We start from the raw sequence: 23954 nt of genomic DNA, 5'->3' as shown, positions 1-23954 counted from the left end.
AACGACCCTTGCACTCATCCACGTCTGGAAAATGAAAGATAAGTTTCGATTGTGATGATAATAATTTGTAAATATCTATGCGGTTTTACCTTATATAATTAATACAAATGTACATACCTTGCAAATGTCGTATAAGATTAGCAATGCACTTTCATCGTAAACATTATTTTGAACTTCACATTAAGCGATATAATTGTTTGGTTTCGCTTGAGATAGAAGGATAATTGAATAGACCCTCTTTCTCTTCCTACATTATCAAATACATGGATTTAGCCATACATAATATTAAACAAGTCAAAGAAAAGATAAAAATAGGAATAACACAAGGAGATCAACTAAATGGTAAAACTAGGAAATGTTACACAAAATAATGCCAACTAAGAATGAAATGTTTCTTAAATACATTTGTTCTAGTATGACATGTTTGTCTCAACATGTGTTAATTCCAAACGTCATCGAGACCACTTTAGATATTCGCGTCGATTTCTGAGTATGGTTGCTGTAGCTTCCTACTTCAAAGATATCACTATAAATCATTATGATCAAGGAATGATAATTATGTGAAAATAGTTAGCTCTAAATTTCTTCACTAATAACGTATAAGTCAAATAAGAGGGGATACCTTAAATTTTCTCACATGAAGCCTTTCTAACTGAATAAAGATCTAGACGAAATATTGTCGTCCTTATCAAATGGTTTATACGGATTTAATTAATTGAAATTCATATGTCTATATTTTTACATATTTATACGTCTGTAATTCATCCACTATATATTTGCTTTAACCAGAAACTATTTCAGACTAACTAACATAGGTTTGCATGGAGACAAAATCATACCTGTTTCACAATTTGTTCCAGTGAAACCTCCATAGCAATCGCATCTGAAACTTCCTTGAGTATTATAGCATTTTCCGCTGTTGTTACAAAAACTGTTTCCACCTCTGCATTCATCTACGTCTGGAAGAACAAATATAAATGCAGCTTCATTTTCTGTCTTCAAACTATATTTTCTGTCTTATATCTTGAGAGTGCTGTATGCTTGTAAAGTATAAGTGGTAAATAATGTTATCCGTAGAAATTAATATATTTTTGCATTTGGTGAATAAAGCTGCTAAGTTGCTTATTTGCACTTCGACCCGTATGTTCAAGACTTAATCTATGTCAGGATCGTCATATGAGTAGGTCTTCCTGGACATCGTGTCCCAAAATACCATACATTTCTATCTTTGTGACAATATTAACATATGCTTTAGTACAAAGATATCATCATGAAGTGCTGGTCATGCGAATTTCTACTTTCTAATGACCACACATAACCACATTCCAAACTCGAATTGATTCAGAATTCCGTTTGAATTCTTTCGGATTACTCTATAGTGTTCACTTGCATTATAAGCATTAGGACTATTTGAGATTGATTCTGAATAGTGTAAATTCCTTTTAATGTCTAAATTTGCATTCAAGATAAAGAGGTTATTTCTTGAATTTGTTCTCTTACGTTCTTTTTTTAAATTTAGTTTAGGCCCATAAAGTAGTAACAAATTCTACATTGTATTTATTTCTTAATATAAATTCGTAATGTCTATGTGACTAGCTGCTAGTTTAGCGATAATGCAGATATGCCACTTATAAAAATAAAGACGCATAATGCTTCGTTACTGTTAAGGTGTTGGGAGGGTTTTATGTGACTGCACAAATCAAATAAGGTATTTTGCGGCTGATTCACGCACTATACTATCTAACAACATTTGCATTATGAGAGTTAGGATCGTTTGTTTGATAAAAGAAAAAAATATAGTTACATTGTTGGCATTTAAGGTACAGTGTTGCTTTTTCTCGGTATGACAGGAAAGGTGCAGGTGACACGTATTCCAAACATTTGCTATGAAGAAACAATTTTCGCTTCTAATGGGTTTGTAATTGATCACTGAAATGTTTTTATTTTTTGTGATCGGTTGGATGAGATTTTCTCGTTTGTGAATTGTGTAGAATCACTTTGAAATATCACTTGACATTAACAGTAATCAGATATACTACACCAACAGCTGGTTTATGTTATGCATTCACTAAGCTTTAAGTTCCATGGGAAATATACCCTCAGGGCAGTCTTTACTCCCTTCCAAGCTGGAATGATGTCTTGTATTTAATAAATAGTATAGAACGCCTTCTGCAGTTATTCTTCATTAAAAAATAACATTACAGTATCATCAGTCTGAATGGCATCAATTTAGTTTTCCCGGTTTTAATTTGAGAGGATGTATTTACTTGAAATATTTACTGTAATTACAATGTGCTCTTTGATTGTATGACTAAAGCAATGTTTTAGATTTATTTTGAACGCATTCAAGGACATTCTGGATTATTCCATTTAAATATGGCAGCACTATTATTAAATCAACATTATATCAGATTGTTTGCAGATAAACACATTCTAAATTGGAATTAATTCGGAATTCCGCTAGAATTCATTCGGAGTACCTATATAGTGTTGTACTTCCGCTAAAGCTATTATGACTATTTGAGATTAATTCAGAATAGAGTAAGTTCTTTTTAAAGTGTAAATTTGCATTTAAGATAAGTAAGTTATTTCTTGAATTTGTTCTTGATTGCTCTTTGTGTTATTTAGTTTAAGCCCATAAAGTAGTAACAAAATGCACATTGTATGGATTGTTTTATATGGCTTCGTAATGTCTGCGACCAATTTCTAATTTAACGATGAAACAAATATGTCACCGATAAGAGCATACGCAAGATACTTCGTTACTGCTAAGGTATGGGGTGGTAGTTAAGTCAGTGCAAAATTAAAATAATGCATTTTCTGGCTGATTGATCAACCATATTTTCTAACATGTCCTGCATTGGGGGAGTTAGGATTCATTGTTTGATAAAAGAAAAAAAAATACAGTTGCATTGTGGGCATTAAGGTTGATGTGTTATTTCTTTCGGTACGACAATAAAGGTGCTGGTGTGATGTATGCTAGACATTTGCTTTCGAAGAATTATTGTTCGCTTCTAATGGATTTCTAAACGAGCACTGAAGTATTATTCTTTTCTCGAATCGGTTGGGTGACAATTGGACCATTGGATTTGGAAAAGGAAACTAAGATTTAATGTCTGGTGAACTGCGTAGAATATTACGACAATTTTGTTCATTTTCAAAGAATTACAAATATTTTATTTCAAACAAAATATTCTTTATTCTATACATTTGGTTTTTGGAACATTTTGATACTGATAGGAACCCGAAGCATTATGAAATTATAAAACGACTGCATTTACCAGTGCAACGTCCAAGAGATCCGTTCCATAATCCAGACTCAAGGCAACGCAGAAGTGTGTCTCCAGATGATTGGTATCCCTTAGCACATGTCATCAAAACTGTCGAATTGAATGCCTTTCTCCTCCCCTCAATCCCATTTTCATATCTTAGATTGCCATTAGTTGGTGTCACAAGATCCATGCACTGTATTGCTGAAATTGTGTTACGGAAACATTCAATAAAATGAACTCTATATTATGTAAATGAATTTTATGGGAACATTACTCTGCCCCTCTTGTTGTCATTATATGTTATTTTGTATATAAAGGTAGTCATAAACAAAGTTACTCATTCCATATCGTCCTTCATTATTAGTGGGATCATTTTTATTTGTCCCAGGTTTGATTTGAGAGAATTAATTTATTTGAATTATTCACTGGAATTGCAATGTGTTCTTTGAGTTTAGGACTAAACCAATATTTTAGAATTATTTTGAACGTTTTCAAGGACGTTTTGGATTATATCATTGAAATACATGAGCATACTGTTACGGCAATACTAAGTCATATTATTCACATACAAACACATTCCAAATTGGAATTAATTCAGAATTCCGCTTTAATTCATTCCCATTACTCTATAGTGTTGCACTTGCACTATAAGCATTAGGACTATTTGAGATCAATTCTAAATAGTTTAAGTTCTTTCTAACGTCTAAATGTGCATTCAAGTTAAATAAGTTATTTGTTGAATTTGTTCTTTTACGTTCTTTTTATTATTTTGTTTAGGCTCATAAAGTAGTAAAAAATTGTACATTGTATCTATTTATCAATATAAATACGTAATGGCTATGTGACTAGCCGCTAATTGAGCGATGATACAGATATGCCACTGATACAAATAAAGACGTAAAATGCTTCGTTATTGCTAAGGTGTTGGGAGGGAGTTATGTCAGTGCACAATTTAAATAAGGTATTTTGTGGCTGATTCACGCACTATACTATCTAACATCATTTGCATTGTGAGAGTTAGGATCCTTGTTTGATAACAGAAAAAAAATATAGCTGCATAGTGGGCATTTAGGGTACAGTGTTGCTTTTTCTCGGTATGACAGTAAAGGTGCAGGTGTCACGTATTCCATGCATTTGCTATGAAGGAATATTATTCGCCGATAATGGATTTGTAATCGAGTACTGAAGTATTATATTTTTTTGGGATCGGTTGAATGAGGATTGGACCTTTTGTATTTGGAAAACGAAACTAAGAATTCGTGGTTGGTGAACTGTGTGGAATCACGTTAATATTGCACATTTTCAAAATATTGTTCATATTTTATTTCAAACACTGTATTCGATTTCCAAATTGTTTGTGTGGAATATTTTGATATTGGTAGAAATCCGATTGCCTTGCTAGGTTTCATATCATATTTCGTCTTAAAGGCTCTGATAGTTATTTTATTCTTGCGTAGGAAAGATGTGTCAAAGCGCTCCTTTGAAGTCTTTTTCTGACTTATAAATGAATGAATGTCTACCAAATTAATATTGGCCTCATTTGCACATTGTAGCATTCCCTTAATGATTGCTATAATTGTACCTTAGGGTATGTTGCACAGCTATGAAGTCTCGTTCATACTAGTTACGAGAATTACACTTCAAGGAAAGGAAAGCAATCAAAATCGTTCAAAATATATATATCTAACCATACAAAAATGGCAAGTCCATGATTGCGGACTGCTGAAAATTTGCAAAGAAATTAAATGACACTTGAAACTTTTCTTCATTTGATATTACCTTGGTCTAGTGGCGTTTAATGTCATAAATTAATTTCAAATTTATTTGCTCAATTGACTAATTAGTTATGATCAACGCTATTTATATGTATCCATCAAGTTTCTATTAGACATTTTTATATGTGTCTGATTTTAGTTTGGCATGAAGAGCATCCATAAAGAAAGTGTAATGACCATTGCTACCTTCATTACATATTTTTCCAGTGTAACCATCATAGCAATGGCAAATAAAACTTCCCAAAGTGTTACTACATATTCCGCGTCCGCTACAGATATCTGAACGACCCTTGCACTCATCCACGTCTGGAAAATGAAAGATAAGTTTCGATTGTGATGATAATAATTTGTAAATTATCTATGCGGTTTTACCTTATATAATTAATACAAATGTACATACCTTGCAAATGTCGTATAAGATTAGCAATGCACTTTCATCGTAAACATTATTTTGAACTTCACATTAAGCGATATAATTGTTTGGTTTCGCTTGAGATAGAAGGATAATTTAATAGACCCTCTTCCTCTTCCTACATTATCAAATACATGGATTTAGCCATACATAATATTAAACAAGTCAAAGAAAAGATAAAAATAGGAATAACACAAGGAGATCAACTAAATGGTAAAACTAGGAAATGTTACACAAAATAATGCCAACTAAGAATGAAATGTTTCTTAAATACATTTGTTCTAGTATGACATGTTTGTCTCAACATGTGTTAATTCCAAACGTCATCGAGACCACTTTAGATATTCGCGTCGATTTCTGAGTATGGTTGCTGTAGCTTCCTACTTCAAAGATATCACTATAAATCATTATGATCAAGGAATGATAATTATGTGAAAATAGTTAGCTCTAAATTTCTTCACTAATAACGTATAAGTCAAATAAGAGGGGATACCTTAAATTTTCTCACATGAAGCCTTTCTAACTGAATAAAGATCTAGACGAAATATTGTCGTCCTTATCAAATGGTTTATACGGATTTAATTAATTGAAATTCATATGTCTATATTTTTACATATTTATAATTCATCCACTATGTATTTGCTTTAACCAGAAACTATTTCAGACTAACTAACATGGGTTTGCATGGAGACAAAATCATACCTGTTTCACAATTTGTTCCAGTGAAACCTCCATAGCAATCGCATCTGAAACTTCCTTGAGTATTATAGCATTTTCCGCTGTTGTTACAAAAACTGTTTCCACCTCTGCATTCATCTACGTCTGGAAGAACAAATATAAATGCAGCTTCATTTTCTGTCTTCAAACTATATTTTCTGTCTTATATCTTGAGAGTGCTGTATACTTGTAAAGTATAAGTGGTAAATAATGTTATCCGTAGAAATTAATATATTTTTGCATTTGGTGAATAAAGCTGCTAAGTTGCTTATTTGCACTTCGACCCGTATGTTCAAGACTTAATCTATGTCAGGATCGTCATATGAGTAGGTCTTCCTGGACATCGTGTCCCAAAATACCATACATTTCTATCTTTGTGACAATATTAACATATGCTTTAGTACAAAGATATCATCATGAAGTGCTGGTCATACGAATTTCTACTTTCTAATGACCACTCATAACCACATTCCAAACTCGAATTGATTCAGAATTCCGTTTGAATTCTTTCGGATTACTCTATAGTGTTTCACTTGCACAAATGTGATGTTAGCAATGATCTACAGGTAATAATTTCAATCAGCATGATTAGGGTCGTATCCTAGTCCTATTTAATTTTAGGTATTGGTTCCAAAAGGCTGATCTGATATGTTCATACCCTTTCTGTCGGTTATTCTAACGACGTACGTGTGTATTTGAAAATGCATAATTTACATGGTTTTAGTATTACCTTCGTTAACGTCTGTAATATGAACTATCCATTTGTTTAACTGTGACGTTAGAATATAATTCAAGTCTTCAAATCATACAACTTCGAAGATTATAAAATGTCCATTTATAGATTATATATCCGTTAATGTCATCAAAATGAAGTTCTACTACTGTAAACTTACATCAAAGATTTAACATTTTGTTGAACCAATTTTTATCATAGAAAATATCGTCCCGTTGTTATGACCCTATTATAAGAAAACAACTAACCAAAATTAAAAGAAAACAACAAATTTAGTAAAATGTAAAAAATAATTTAATTTTCTAAGTGATAAAATGGAGAATTTAAGAGGAACTTCAATAATATTGTGAGCAAAATCCAAAGTAATCATGAAACTTCTATCGCACGTCCAAAAGAATGATCGTTCCGAATACGTTCCAAGTGTTGCAAATGCTGATGTAATAAGCATTTCAACTTAAGAATGTTTACTTCCTATATTATTGTTAGCATGTTTATGATGTGTAATTTTATGGAGTTTTCTTTTGTAATCGTATACGGTTTTATGTATTATCTAAAAATGATCCCAAACTATTGTTTAGGTCAAACAGTTATATCAGCACTTTGCAATTCCAATACAGATCGCGATGCATCTCAAATTACATACAGCATGACATTACATATTTCTGCAGAGTGAAAACAAAATAAGAACATTAATAGTGATAGAAGGGAATAATTGTTCACTTGTACCGCGTTATATATTCCTCACGATTTTGTCACGAATCTTATTCGCAAAACCTTCCCACCAAAGGAAAATTAACATAAACTGTAACTAAGATCATTATCGAGCCTGAGTTTAGAAATGCAGTCCGTCTGAGCAACCTATTGAAAGCATCACTATATTAAAATATAATCTTCAATCGTGGGCAAAATTTAGCTATGCCATATGTTGCTTAGACGTGATCATTAAATCAACACGATTGGATAAAATGAAACACTCTATATCGTGCTATGCATATTTTATTTGTAATTTTTTGTCGTCTTTCATCCTTGATTAGATCTTGTGATCCAAGATCAAGTCAATGTTGTACATGGCAAGTGACAAATTTCATAAACAGTATTCTGTATAGCGAATATTTCTCTATGAGTAAAAATGATATTTTTAGATAATTATTAATTGTACAAGTGCTTACGTTACTTTAATGTCACGGTAAAGTATTTCCAGAAAGTGGCAATTGCGATCTAAGTCAACGAGAGGAGTGCAGAATCTTATTCATATTAAGATTATTATTTATTGTCTTAGCATCCTGATCTCAGTTTGTGCTCACTTTTTAATTTTTTAATTTCTGTGGATTTATTTATTCAAATTATTATATCTATTCTTTTCGGTATACATATTTTCCTAATATGCCTTAAACATTCTTTACTAACTGGGGTATTGAATTTCGTTGCACAAGGGTAAGTTCACAACTTTTTAACGATAGATATCGTACTTCCAATTAACAATACTTCCAATTTGTTTACAAATGAAACGGATTTTCTGCAATACGATTGATCTGAAATTTTTACCCATCAATAAATTCTGGGACTACTTTCGGTTTTTATAATGTTTGCAATATGAATAAACATTGCAGACCTATCATTGTGATACTACTGTTTCATCTTTTAACATTTTTATTCAGAAAATAATAATATATATATTAAACCCTTTGTATACTTTTTCAAATATTCTTTGATTGAAATGCATAGTTTACAATTTGGCGTTCGTCTGCTATATAGTCACGTAAAATAGTCGATTACGGTGATTTTTCAATTTTCTGCGGAGTGTTTGAACAATATTAAGACAAGGAATTACCATAAATAATATCAGCGATTGAAGCAGATGAAGATAGATTTGACGATAATGTGATGGATGTTACAAATGCTGAAAATGAAACAGAACAACAGAGACTAAAAATTCCCACACACATCACCCCATAACCTAAGTCACCCTAGCCATACACAACAAAAACATTAATAGCGTGGGAACCGGGCCATCAAATTTTGAGGCCGCTGAGGGATATAAACCAAGATTCGAGAAATTATCTGAGAAGAACTTAAAAGCTATTGAAATAAATCAATACTCGGAGGCTTCGAAACGAAACTCAAAATGGGGCATTGGCGTTTTCAATGTTCTTTTTTAATTTTTTTTAATTTTAAATTTGCTTATTTAAGAAACGTGTGTGGGTGTTGGTAGTATGTTAAATACTACCACATACACAAAAATAAAAACAAATATTTATGAGACCATTAATCAAAGACTGAATAAAGTTTATAAATAGTAAAACTGTCATTTTCAAGAATGTGACTGAACACATTTACAAAATTATATAATAATCTATAAATGTGATTGTTTTGCTACTTTAAATTATTTTAAATGTGTAGTAATTAATTCTTTCCAGCACTCCAACATTGAACTATGCAACTGAACAAAACATATGGCCGGTTGTTAGAGTAACTCTACATTTAACAATTGCACATTCAATTTCACATAGATAACTAAAAGGGTCTTATTAAGTATTAGCGCTGATGAAAAAGATGTAACATGTTATTCCTGTTTATGAGATACTGAAATTAAAATGTTATTTTTTTATAAGAAAAGAAATTTGCTGGTACCACGGGTAACCATTGCCTAAGATGTAAAGTACGAAGTTGTCGAATAAACGTAACTGCGACAGAAGTTACATTTCATTTGACATTAGATCGCTGAACGGGCTTTCACAAGCATTAACGCTGTTGAGAATGATATAAAATATTATTCCTGTATACAATTGATTTAATTGTTATCTTTATGTTAGTAAGTGATAGCATCATCTTTTTCTTATTTCCGTGTTGTTCATTGATAAAATGCAATGTCATTTCAGGTTTGATTGGAAATTTAATATAGCACATTTGTTTGTTTCGTATCAGTTCTTATTATATAAGGTCATGGTCATCTGACGTAACAGATGGGACTAATATTGAACAAGACTGTTGTAAACAAACTTAATCTGTTGAAACCATCGGTAGCCATTGCATAAGATGTAAAGTATGAAGTTTCTGAATAAACGTAACTGTGATAGTAGTCAGTATTTTCGTGTGATTCTGTACAGGCTATGTATTATGGGGCGATGTGAAGCGACGAATGAAAGGAAAGTAAGCGCAACTTAAATTGGAATGCATTGCTGATGGAATATATGGATTTGAAAACAGAAAAAAAGAAATTGGAATTGTATTAAATGATCATGGTTGGGTATTTATCGATATGTAAATTTTATGTTGTTGTTGTTGTTCTAGGGTTTAGCGCCATTTTTCAGCACAAGATAGGCTATACATGGCGGCCAGTATAACTGGTGGAGGAAGAACCCTGGAAAACCCAGGGAAGAACCACCGACACACGAGAAGCTACTGGCAGGCTTTCCCACGTACCCACGCTAGCCGAGCCTTGGACTCGAACACACGCAGACAGAGGTGAGATGGCAGTGATCCGGAACGGTGAGCGCTTTAGACCACTCGGCCACTCGGGGCCCTTAAATTTTATGTAATCACTCACAAAGTTAACATTTGTGAGTGATGATGTAACATTTACACATCGATAAACACCCAACCATGATCATTTGATCAAATAATAGCTGAGTGCATGATGAATATAGTTGTTAGTTGTCACTGAGATGACAATTATTAACTTTGAGATATGGGTATTGCATTTACAGACGTAGAAGAAAGGGCATGATTACATGGTATGCATATTTAATCTGTATTATGTCTTTGCGTTCGTCCATGTCTTTGGTTATGTATTTCTAAATTGTATTGTGTTAATCAATTTTATCCATATTTGAGTTTAGGAGTTTTTGACTACTGGACGAATGTCGTTTCTGGACGCATTATGTTATATAGCTAACAGTTTTATATGATTGCAGATTATATATTAAGATTATAACTTGGAGGTAAACATGTTTACTTGGATCCGAGTCAATGACATGGCTAATATTCATGGGAAATATTAGCTCTTCCTGATTTTCTTACACGTTCTTTACTACTGTTTTGTAAGATATCTGATGTTTTTTTAAAACGTAAAGTATTCTGCAAATGAATTGATGTGGAAAATGACTTTCCACCTGTTGCTGTTATTATATTTTATTTTCATAGAAAGGTAATCATTGACAAAGTTACTCATTCCGTGTTTTCAGGGTTTTAGTTCCATGGGAAATATACTCTCGGGGCAGTCTTTACTCCCCTTCCAAGCTTTATTGGTGTCTTGTATTTACTTAATAGTATAGAATACCTTCTGCAGTTATTCTTCAATAACAAATAACATTATATAGTGGCAGCGGTAAAACCAGAGGATTGAAATTATCAGAGTTGCAAATGGCTTCATTTCAATTTACAAATCCGGACAAATGTTCCTTTTCGAGACCTGAAACTTGTGAAAAGTGGTTTCAGCGCTTTGAACGCTTTCGTCAAGCGTCTGGACTTAGTGAAAAAGAGGAAGAAATTCAAGTGAATATCTTGATTTATACCATGGGAAGTGAGGGTGATTACATTTTGTTTTCCTTCTACCTGACAAAGGAAGATCAAAATAAGTGGAAGACCGTTACTGACAGATTCGTGTGATATTTCATTCCAAAGAGGAATGTAATTTTTGAATGGGCCAAATTTAATCAAAGAAAACAGGAAGAGGGAGAAACATTGGGCAATTTTATTACAGCTATCTATGTGTTAGCAGATAGATGTAATTTCGGGACACTACATGATGAAATGATCAGAGATCGACCTGTAGTTGGACTGCGAGATTCAAAACTGTCGTAAAAATTGCATTTCGATGCTAATCTAACTCTAGAGTCTGCCGTTAGTCAAGCTTGACAATATGAGGCTGTGACAAAACAGCGAACAAACTATACGAGCACGTGGAGAACGAATGACTGAAATGGATGCAGTACAATCGTCTTCACTTAAATATGGGAAACAAAAACATAGAATCGTAAATGTTCAACAAAATAATGTCAGCAGAAAATGATGCATCAGATGTGGAAAGAAAGTTAATCATTCTCGAGACCAATGTCTAGCAAAAGAAGCAAAATTCCACAAGGGTAAGAAAAGAGGACACTATGCAAAATGCTGTCTGTCAAAATCGGCAGTTCGCACAATAAAATCGAGAGCGGAACCTGGATTTCTAGGGACTATTATTACAAAGAAGGGTCAGTCGTGGATAACGCTTGTGAGATTGAACAACACTTCACTTTTATTCAAGACTGATAGTGCAGCTGATGTGACTGTAAATTCTGAGAGTTATTAACGAAATCTCGGAGACCAAAAACTATCAAAGTCTGATCGATAAATGTATGGACCTGGAAACTCTGAAATTAAAGTGCTGAGAAAATTTACATGTGGACTGGAATCAAACGATGCGTTTAGTGTACAAAACATATTTGTTGTAAAGCGACTGAATCATGCACTCTTGGGCAGGCCCTCGATTCAGGCCCTCAAGATTATTGAACAGGTAAATATATCCATATTAAATGCTACAGATAAAAGCTCACAAAATTCAAACAAAGTTCACGGTAAATCCATAAATTTAGATAGGGATTACCGCGAGAAATATCTAAATTTGTTTAAAGATCTAGCGAAAATAAAAAGGTTATATAACATAACTTTGGACAAAAATGCCAAACCTTATGCCCTATCTACCCCAAGAAAGGGTCCTATCCCTTTATTGAATAAAGTTCAAGAGGAGGTGGATAGAAAGGAAAAAATGGATGTTATTTCAAAAGTAGATGAGCCCACTGAATGGTGCGCGGCAATGGTTGTCGTTCCGAAACCAAACGGTACGGTAAGAATTTGCGTTGATCTACCTAACCTGAATGATTAGGTTAAAAGAGAGAACCACCCACTGCTATCAGTTGAAGATTCCCTTGCAAAACTAGCAGGTGTAAAGTTTTTCACCAAACTTGATGCAAACTCAGGCTTTTGGCAGATAAACCTGTCAGAAGATTCACGCCGCCTTAGAACTTTCATTACTCCTTTTGGTAGGTTTTATTTGAATCACCTTCCATTCGGAATCAGTTCCGCGCCTGAATTTTGTTTAGAAAAAGATGTCAGAAACTCTGGAGCGACATGACGGAACACTCTGTCACATAGACGATGTTCTTGTTTTTGGTAAAAGGCAAAAACAGCATGACGAAAGACTAGAAATGGTCATGAAATTAATTCAAAGGGCCGGCGTCACTTTGAATGCTGAAAAGTGTGAATTTTCGAGACGATCCAGTAGGTTTCTTGGGCAAGTTGTTGACGAAAATGGTTGCCGACCTGATCCGAACTAAGTAAAAGCTATAAATGAAATGAAAACACCAAATGGCCTAATAGGAGAAACTTAATTCCTATGCCTACTACAGAGACTATGATAGTGACTGTATCAAACCCTGATACATAGACTGACTAAGATGAAAGCAAAGCAGTGCCAACCAGTCAAAACGGATATTTCAAACCTTCGGCAAGATTGTCAAAACCACCTGAGAGACTAAACTTCTAAACGTGAAGCTGATATAGCTTGTTTAGAAATGTGGTCAATAGATCATGTTTCGTTTAAATGTAAACTTCAAAGGAAGGGATATGTTGTGTAAGCCTCAATTTAATTAGTTTTGAAATATCACTTGACAGTAAAAGTAATTAAATATTCCACACAAACAGCTGGTTTATGTTATACAATCACTAGGGTTTAAGTTCCATGAGAAACATACCCTCAAGGCAGTCTTTACTCCCCGTTCCAATCTGTATTGATGTCTTGTATTTAATAAATAGTATAGAGCGCCTTCTGCAGTTATTCTTCAATAACAAATAACATTACAGTATCATCAGTGTTAATGGGATCAATTTAGTTTTCCCGGTTTTAATTTGAGAGGATTTATTTATTTGAAATATTTACTGTAATTACAATGTGCTCTTTGACTGTATGACTAAAGCAATGTTTTAGATTTATTTTGAACGCATTCAAGGACGTTTTGGATTATGCCATTTAAATATGGCAGCACTATTATTAAATCAACATTATATCAGATTGTTTGCAGATAAACACATTCTAAATTGGAATTAATTCGGAATTCCGCTAGAATTCATTCGGAGTACCTATATAGTGTTGTACTTCCGCTACAGCTATTATGACTATTTGAGATTAATTCAGAATAGAGGAAGTTCTTCTTAAAATTTAAATTTGCATTTAAGATAAGTAAGTTATTTCTTGAATTTGTTCTTGATTGCTCTTTGTGTTATTTAGCTTAAGCCCATAAAGTAGTAACAAAATATACATTGAGCTGATTGCTTCTTATGGCATCGTAATGTCTATGCGACCAGTTTATAATTTAACGATGATACAAATATGCCACTGATAAGAGAAGATGGAAGATACTTCATTACTGCTAAGGTATGGGGTGGTAGTTAAGTCAGTGCTAAAATAAAATAATGTATTTTCTGGCTGATTCATCAGCCATATTTTCTAACATGATCTGCACTGTGGGAGTTAGGATCCGTTGTTTGATAAAAGAAAAAAAAATATAGTTGCATTGTGGGCATTAAGGTTTATGTATTGCTTTGCTTCGGTACGACAATAATGGTGCTGGTGTGATGTATGCTAGGCATTTGCTTTTGAAGAGTTCATTTTCGCTTCTAATGGATTTCTAAACGAGTATTGAAGTATTATTCTTTTCTCGAATTGGTTGGGTGACGATTGGACCATTGGATTTGGAAAAGAAAACGAAGATTTAGTGTTGTGTGAACTGTGTAGAATATTACAATTTTGTTCATTTTCAAAGAATCACAAATATTTTATTTCAAACAAAATATTCTTTATTCTATACATTTGGTTTTTGGAACATTTTGATACTGATAGGAACCCGAAGCATTATGAAATTATAAAACTACTGCATTTACCAGTGCAACGTCCAAGAGATCCGTTCCATAATCCAGACTCAAGGCAACGCAGAAGTGTGTCTCCAGATGATTGGTATCCCTTAGCACATGTCATCAAAACTGTCGAATTGAATGCCTTTCTCATCTCCTCAATCCCATTTTCATATCTTAGATTGCCATTAGTTGGTGTCACCAGATCCATGCACTGTATTGCTGAAATTGTGTTACGGAAATATTCAATGAAATGAACTCTATGCCACGAATATTATATTCCTATGTGTTCCATATGATACATGGTTGAGACATTGACAATAGTGCACATAATTTTCAAAAGTGCTGGGTATTCGTGTTTTCTGTTCAAACGGTCAGGCTGTTAAGTACGTTTAAGATAAATATTCCAATCACATCCGACTTCGAAGAATATAAAATGTCCAGTAATACATTATATATCCGTTAATGCTCTCAAAACAAAGTCCGACTAGTGTAAACTTACATTAAAGTTTTAGCAACATTTCGTTTAAAAAATATTTATTAAAGAAAATATCGTCCGGTTGTTATGGTAGTAACCATTTCTACTTGGATTGAGTCAAGGAAATGGATAATATCCATGGGAGATACCTGCTCTTCCTGATGTTTTACACGTTCTTTATTAAATGTTTAGTAAGGGACCTGACCTTGTTTAGGATGTAAAATATTCTGCAAATGAATTTTATGGGAACATTACTCTCTCCCTCTTGCTGTCATTATGTTTTATTTTGTATATAAAGGTAGTCATAAACAAAGTTACTCGTTCCATATCGTCTCATCATTATTAGTGGGATCATTTTAAATTGTCCCAGTTTTAATTTGATAGTATTTTGTATTTAATTTTTTTAATGTAATTACAATGTGCTACTTGATTTTAGGACTAAACCAATATTTAGATTTATTTTGAACGTTTTCAATGACGTTTTGGATTATGCCATGAACATATTTTTACGTCAACACTATGTCATATTATTCGGACATAAACACATCCCAAATTGGAATTAATTCTTTCGGAGTACTATATAGTGTTGCACGTGCACGATAACTATTTTGGCTATTTGAGATTGATTCTGAATAGTGTAATTTCTTTTTAAAGTTTAAATTTGCATTCAAGTTAAATAAGTTATTTGTTGAATTTGTTCGTTTTCTTTCATTTTATTATTTAGTTTAAGCCCATAATTTAGTATCAAATTGAACATTGTATTTATTTCTTAATATGTCTTCGTAACGTCTTTGTGACCAGCCTCTCATTTAGCGATGATCCATATACGCCACTGATACAAATGAAGACTCAAAATACTTCGTTACTGTTAAGGTGTGGGGTGGGAGATTTGTCAGTGCAAAATTTAAATAAGGTATTTTGCGGCTGATTCACACACCATACTATCTAAAATCATGTCCATTGTGGAGGTAGGATCCTTTGTTTGATAAAAGAAAAAAAATATAGTTGCATTGTGGGCATTTATGGTACAGTGTTGCTTTTTCTCGTTATGATAGTAAATGTGCTGGTGTCCCGTATTCCATGCATTTGGTATGAAGGAATAATTTTCGCTTCTAATGGGTTTGTACTGACGTATTATACTTTTTATTGGATCGGTTGGATGAGGACTGGACCGTTGTATTTGGAAAACGAAACTAAGAATTCGTGGTTGGTGAACTGTGTGGAATCACGTTAATATTGTACATTTTCAAAATATCATAAATATTTTATTTCAAACACAGTATTCGTTTTCGATATTGAGAGGAATCCGTTTGTCTTGCTAGGTTTCATATCATACTTCGTGTTAAGGGCTCTGATAGTCATTTTATTCTTAAGTAGGAAAGATGTGTAAAGTGCTTCTTTGAGGTCTTTTTCTGATTTATAAATGAATGAATGTCTACAAAAATTTATATTGGCCTCATTTACACGTTTGTAGCATTCCCTTAACAATTCATATAATTGTTCTTTAGAATACATTGAACAGCTATGAATTCTCGTTCATACTAGTTACGAAAATTACACTTCACGGAAAGCAAAGCAATCAAAATCGTTCAAAAGGTTTGCATCTATCCATACAAAATTGGCAAGTCCATGATTGCCGACTGCTGCACATTTGCAAAAGAAATTAAATGACACTTCAAACTTTTCTGCATTTGATGTTACCTTGGTCTGGTGGCGTTTAATGTTATAAATCAATTCCAAATTTATTTGCTAAATAGACTAAATAGTTATCAACGCTATTTAGATGTATCCATCAGGTTACTATTAATCATATTTATATATCTGATTTTAGTTTGACAGGAAGAGCATCCATTAAGTAAGTATAATAACCATTGCTATTTGTGTCAAATAGTACATAATCCATCATGTTTGTCTTCTCTGATATTTTATACATTTATGTGGTTTTACCTTAGATAAATATTACAAATTTACGTACCTTGCCAATGTCGTGTAAGACTAGCAATGCAGTTTCATAAACATTATATTGAACTTTACATTAAGCGATATAATTGTTTTTCTTTTCACTTTCAGATAGAAGAGTAATTTAATTGACCTTCTTTCTCTTCCTACATTATAAAATACATGGATTACCCGTTCATAATATTAAACAAGTTAAAGAAATGATAAAAATAGGAATAGCACGAGGAGATCAACTAAATTTTAAAACTAGGAAATATTACACAAAATAATGCAAAGTAACAGTGAAATGTTTCGTAAATATATTAGTTCTAGTATGACACATTTGTCTCAGTATTTTAAAAGTCCAAAAGTCATCGAAACCACTTTAGATATAGTGGTAGGTTTCTGAGCATGGTTGATTTAGCTTCCTACTTCAAAAATATCACTTCTAACCCAATATAGTCAAGGAATGTTATTTATGTGAAAATATGTAGCTCTAAATGTCTTCACTAATAACGTATAAGTCAAATAAGAGGTGGTACCTTAAATTCTTTCACATGAACCCTTTGTAATTGATTATAATTTACTAACGATCTAGAATACATGGTGTTTTCCTTATCAAATGGTTTATATCGATTTAATTAATTGCAATTCATATATCTATATGTTTATATATTTATACGTCTGTAATGCAACAGAGATGTATTTTCTTTAACCAGAAAATACTTCAAACTAACTCAGATAGGTTTGTATGAAAACAAAATAACACCTGTTTCACAATGTTTTCCAGTGAAACCTCCATAGCAATCGCAGCTGAAATTTCCTTGAGTATTATAGCATTTTCCGTTGTTGTTACAAAAACTGTCTCCACCTCTGCATTCATCTACGTCTGGAAGAACAAATATAAATGCAGCTTCATTTTCTGTCTTCAAACTATATTTTCTGTTTTATATCTTGAGAGTACTGTATACTTGTAAACTATAAGTGGTAATTAATGTTATCGGTATAAAGTAATATATTTTGTATCTGGTAAATAAAGCTTCTAAGTTGATTATTTGTACTTCGACCCATTTCTTTCTCGCCTTAATCCATGTCAAAAGCGTCATATAAAATGCTTGACATTTTGTCCCAAACAAACATACATTTCTATCTTTGTGGCAATAGTGATATATGTTCTAGAACAAGATATCATCATGAAGGGCTGGTTATGCTAATTTTAAATTTCTAATGGCCACATATATATCACTGTTAATAATTACAACGCATCTTTGACGACTTCCTTTACACTAATATTTAGCATAAGCTGACAAATGTTAAAAACCTTCAGTAATTAAAAACTAAATTGTTTAGCGTTATTATTCAGATGGACGTTTGAATGTTTCTTATTTTAACCTCTGATAACCCATGTCCCATCTTTTTTAAGAGAGTGATACCACAAAATATGGGCAATGTAGTTGAGCACAGACGTTGCTCAGTGACATGACACCTCAGCTTAGTATAATAGGTGTACATGAGAGACAATGATTGAAGACATTATGCTAAAGGACTTTTACATTTCATACCATTATATCATAATATAATACAAGTTTGTAACTTAAAATCATACGGCATCTTGATCGTCCTTAATATGGATTGTAAGTACCTATTTTTTAACAACTGAGTCATCATTCCGATGTTAGCTCTAATTAGCTTTTTGGAGTATATATTGAGTAGATAACGTGGATTGAGCTGTGGTCTTCGCTTGACCAATGAAACACGTGGTTACTTTAATAAACTGTTATGGAAATTGGTCATATATTTTCTTATCTCTTATATCCATTTCAGTTATATGTATAAAAGAAAGTGTCGAAACACAACATCGAAAGTTGACGTAAGCGGCCTATTTATGACGATAATGTGAGGTTTGTCACAGGAGGAAAAGGGATATAATATGTTGAGGGAAAACACCAAAAGCGATAGTGTTTTAATTCAAAGATACCAATGGGTTAATCAATGGATCTAGACTGAACTCCAGAACCCATCCAATATCTTAGTATTTTTGAGAGAAGAATATTTGTATGATATTGAGCTATAACTTTGCTTATCTCTTCAATTATGTGTTATGCGAACATCTGAATGTTCGCAAATGGTTATGTAAAATGCAGTATTTGGCTAAGTGGGACGAAAGTGTAAGGCTAGTCTTTGCGCATCAAATAAAAACATCAATTGTAATATTTAAATTTGGCTGACATTAACGTTTATATTTTTCTCACACAAATTAGCAATATATAAATCATAAGTCATTATTTTAGATATTACCATAAACTGAATAACATATATTTTGTGATTTTGTTGGTTGACATCTATCCTGCTCGCTCGCTCTTCTATAATATTTTGTTCAATTGTTCGGTAAGTACGACTAAGTATTGACATTTGCGGCCAGTTTATCTCCAACTCTTTTGCACGATCTGTTATTATCGTCAACTAACATTCAGCTGACAGTCATATTTTTGTTGTTGTTGATGTTTATATAAATTGAATCACACATATATTGTGCTTTTTTGGTTGTCATCCGTCCTTCTGGCTAGCTCTGCCTATAATATTTTGTCCTTTTGTTTGGTAACTAAGTATTGACATTAGCCGCCAGTTTATCTCCAACGTTTTTGCACCAGCTGTATTACCGTCAACTAACATTTAAATGCCCTAGTCATTTTGTATTTTTCTAGATTTTTAAGTCTTGTTTTTGATATTGGAGATTCACTTGCTGCGTATTGTAACACCTAGATATTTCAGTTTTATCTATGTCCGACTCTAAGGTAGTTATCACACTGCTTACCTACATCAATGTTTTGGGTATGACTGCATTTATCTCATTAAACGTTTGCAAAACGTATACTGCTCTGGGAGGCAGTAATTAATATCTCAATAAATACATTTTGAACATCTGCAATCTTCACGATCACTGACGTCATTCTGCAGTTCTGTCTTGATTACTTTATGCTTTTGTTTGTAGAATATTGTCTTGTCAATTTACTCTCCTCTTGGTTTGTACCTATCAATGTATTATCCTTCAAAACATGTGCGTTTCTTTTGGACTTGTACATTTCGAAATAATTATTTTACCAACTGGAATAGAATGTTCATTAACATCTGCTATATGTGTAATTCGTTGGTTGTTTAGGTCTCAGTTATTGTATTTTGTTTCATATAATGCAACATCTCAAATGTCTAACCAGAGTTTATAATTCTATCATAAGCTGTCATAGAAAAGTATGCTCATATCATACTTTGCATGTTATATTTATCACATATGTTTATCACTAATGCATAATTTTGCGGGAACCCTTTAAAAACACAAAACAGAACAAGGCGGCTTTCACTGCACTAAATGCGACACTGAAAAATAATTTGCCTGAGCTTACTACTGTGGAAATTTATCGCGTTGATTTCTCCACTTATAATGCCGATATTCAAAGCATGCACGTTTCCATTTTGGACATGTTGGTATGTGGTATTTACGGCATATGATTCAACATTATAGTGAAAACATTTAAATGAGAACGAATCTTTCAAATATGTCCCGTTACGTTGCAATAATTACTGGGGTCATATGTTTGTCTGATAAAGAACTTGACTTTAAATTTTGAACCGTTCACAAAATGTTTCCGAATAAATAGTTGCTTTTAGAGATGGTTAGTTATTGAATTCTACCAACTAGTATTTGCAATTTGTTATATAGTCTGCCATATAAGTACAATGAATGATAATACCTTTAAAATGTGGCTTTGAACACCCAACAATAATAAAGTTGGACTATTTTAGCATCAGTCATTCCATCTCTCATTGATCGCAGACATTTCAGTGCCACACAATCCGCCATGAATTTATATGGTGTGTGTGTGTGACTTAGATTTTAACGTAGCTTTAACAATTTTTCAGTCATATCGCCACGACATCTGCAGTGTGGCAGTTTATAGTGATGTCTAGCATTGGGGCATCATGCCGCAGACATGTAGCATGATGTCCCACCCAGTCACATGATCCTGTTAGTACCATTTTTGAAAGTCTTTGGTATGACTCGGCCAGGTATCGAACCCACGACCTCCCGCTCCTGAGGCGGACGCTCTAACCATTAGGCCACCGGAGCGGTCAAATTTATATGGTGTATGTTTCATTATTGTTATTATTGTAATAATATATCGTTTCTCATTGTATGAAATGTCTTAATAACCGATGAAAGAGCTACGCGCTGAAATAAAATTCATACTTTGCCATCCCTGTTTTCAAACACATTTATAAAATACGAGTATTTGTATGGTTCCCCAGCTGTGTTTATGTTGTTTTTGTCATATATGTTGCAGAAAAGGAAACAGTTAACATTTAAAAAACTAATACATATATATTTTAAATTAGCCTTTTTACTTCTGCTATTATGATGCAACATGCGTATGCGAAAATCTTTCCCTACGTTTTCATTTATGTATGCGTTATATCAGTCGTTTTTGCGTTTGCCAATAATACAACTTTCTATGTTGATTATCCACTAGATTTTAACTGAAAGATGTTGCTACAAACTCTACCAAACTTGTATTAAATCTAATAAACGCTAGTCGTACCAGAAAGAGTGTTGTTATTCTTCTGATTTCTAAATGATCAGCTGCTGTAACCATTCCACCTGTATCTGTTCCCAAATTAAACTATACTTTGTTAATAATGTAGATGCTTTTTGATGCCGTCTTCGAACATGTTTCTACCATTTGTTTTCTACTATCAGAGAACTGTTCGTTGTGTTGAGCGTTTGCAACCTAAACTAATGATGTTGTTCTATGGATGGTAATATTGCTTACATTGGTAATACGTTTGGCATATCTCCCAATCTGAATCTAAAGAAGAGCAAAATACTGATACTATAGACTACAAGATATTGGTACAACGGAAAGGTCATAGTGAAATCCCGTGTGGAAACTCCGAAATCGACAACAGAAGAAACACGGTAAGATGATGGAGAATATCGTATTCAGATATTTTAAATCAATATGTACAGAGGTAAAAATGAATTGACGCTGTTTTTGTAATTCAACGACTAGCTACTGGTAATAACCAGCTCGTGGTCTTCAATTTCATTTCATATTTAAGGTATACACATAGTCACATTAATTTATATTAGTAATCAGAACATATATAAACCATTGTTACTCTTCTTTGAAGCCTTAGTGGTTTATGAAGGAATGGCTGTTCAAATTTGATTTTTCAGTACATTCAAGATCTGCTAGTACTTTCTATATGATCATCACACTTATAGGTAATACAATTTTACACGATTCTGATTTCTTGTCAACGAGAGAAGATTTAATACTCCAAGTTAAGGAAAACATACACACTTGAGAATCTTAATGGAGATAATGTATCCATCAAATAATCTGGAGTTCTTATTTGATCAATTTTTATAGACTGTGTTCTAATTCATTATATAAGAAAACTATTAGCTATATATTTTCTACGTCTAAGAGAAACCAGTCGCCAATCCTGTTTGAAAACGCTAATGGAATGGATGAAGGCAAACATAATTAACATCATCATCACTCAACAAACAAAATACACTCTCAAAGGATAAGTGACTAAAAGACAATAACGACAATGCAGCTCAGAAACAGTATGTATAATAAGTTAGAAAATTGTACGAAAAATTAAACGTTTACTCTAGCATTGATTCAGTAGTTACATTTAGTTGTCTAAGTGACCTAAGCAAGAGAAACCTTTCGATATTGCTTCAAAGTTCAGTGAAAATGGATCATATTTACCACTAACATAAAAGTCATGTTTAAACTGAGCAAATTTATACCACTTTAAAGGTGTCATATATTTAGTTGATAATTATCTCATGGCATACTTGTGTCTAAGTGTTTTACCTGTGTTTCTTAATCACAACGACAAGATGTAACGATGGGATAAATATCTCAAGAATTAGTAGATGTATACTCTATCAATCTCTCACTCTCTCTCTTGCATTATTTCGAAGTATCAGTGCTTATCAGACGCCACAGAAGAGATTGCTCATCACCGTTTTAACATCGCAAATATTGATCTTGATCATTAAAAAAGCAAATGACCCATACAGTACTAATTATGTATAAAAAGGTCTTCCTGATTGGCGAAAATGGACACAATGTTTCATTAATGCGTGTAATTTAATAAAAAAGCTATAACCAATTTCGTTTTCAAAGACACATCCTTGCACTTGTGAAAGAGGACATATACAATCTGAATTAGGGTTTGACTTCTTTAATTCATATTCTAGATTACACAAGTGTTTGAAACGATATTTTAAAGTTAGATTTATTGTTGCAGTTCTGTTACATTTTGTTTTAAACTTCCAGCTATATTCAATATTTATTATCAACTTTCTTTCTCTATGGTTTTATACTTTTCAAACCAACATCCGAGAAAGTTGCAAGTTGATATCTGCACTGTATATAGCAAAATTTGTTTTGCTAATACTGGAAAATACTTGACATTTTTAGACTGAACCCTCTGGCAAAAACTAATAAACCTAAATTTACTATAACCATTATTACGCCCGCTTATTATTAAACGAGGTTGTGGATATGCATAATTTCATAAATGGTTATTTAAGATGGAATATTTTTCCGATATTACCTTCTTACAAGTAGGTGAATCTCGCATGTTTTATAAATAGGTATTACCCTAAAATGCCAGATTTTATTTACTGTAATAACACAGACAATGGTTTCGAAAGCCAAAT

At 32.8% G+C, this 23954-nt stretch overlaps 1 protein-coding gene and 1 long non-coding RNA gene across 2 annotated transcripts in view; both read right to left on the bottom strand.

Annotated features, from left to right (window-relative positions):
- Positions 1 to 845: 845 nt before the first annotated feature.
- Positions 846 to 5356, bottom strand: LOC149807738 (uncharacterized). Its single transcript, XR_016416685.1, has 3 exons — positions 5234 to 5356; positions 3282 to 3473; positions 846 to 959 (listed from the first exon to the last, which is right to left on the bottom strand). It is a non-coding gene; the product is annotated as an uncharacterized LOC149807738 (long non-coding RNA).
- Positions 5357 to 6114: 758 nt separating this feature from the next.
- The window catches only part of LOC149807737 (P-selectin-like), a 71843-nt gene continuing 54003 nt past the window's right edge, over positions 6115 to 23954 (bottom strand). Inside the window, exons 3-5 of the mRNA XM_089959722.1 lie at positions 17982 to 18101; positions 14827 to 15018; positions 6115 to 6281 (exon numbers count right to left, since the gene is read on the bottom strand). Coding sequence (XP_089815848.1) covers positions 6115 to 6281; positions 14827 to 15018; positions 17982 to 18101 — 479 coding nt within the window. The remainder of the gene's footprint in view (positions 6282 to 14826; positions 15019 to 17981; positions 18102 to 23954) is intronic.

The sequence above is a fragment of the Sinohyriopsis cumingii genome, chromosome 1, assembly GCF_028554795.1.
Source record: "Sinohyriopsis cumingii isolate HCF-2022 chromosome 1, ASM2855479v2, whole genome shotgun sequence".
NCBI lineage: Eukaryota > Metazoa > Mollusca > Bivalvia > Unionida > Unionidae > Sinohyriopsis > Sinohyriopsis cumingii.
Note: the sequence above shows the minus strand (reverse complement) of the source record. Positions and strands in the feature narration are given on the sequence as shown.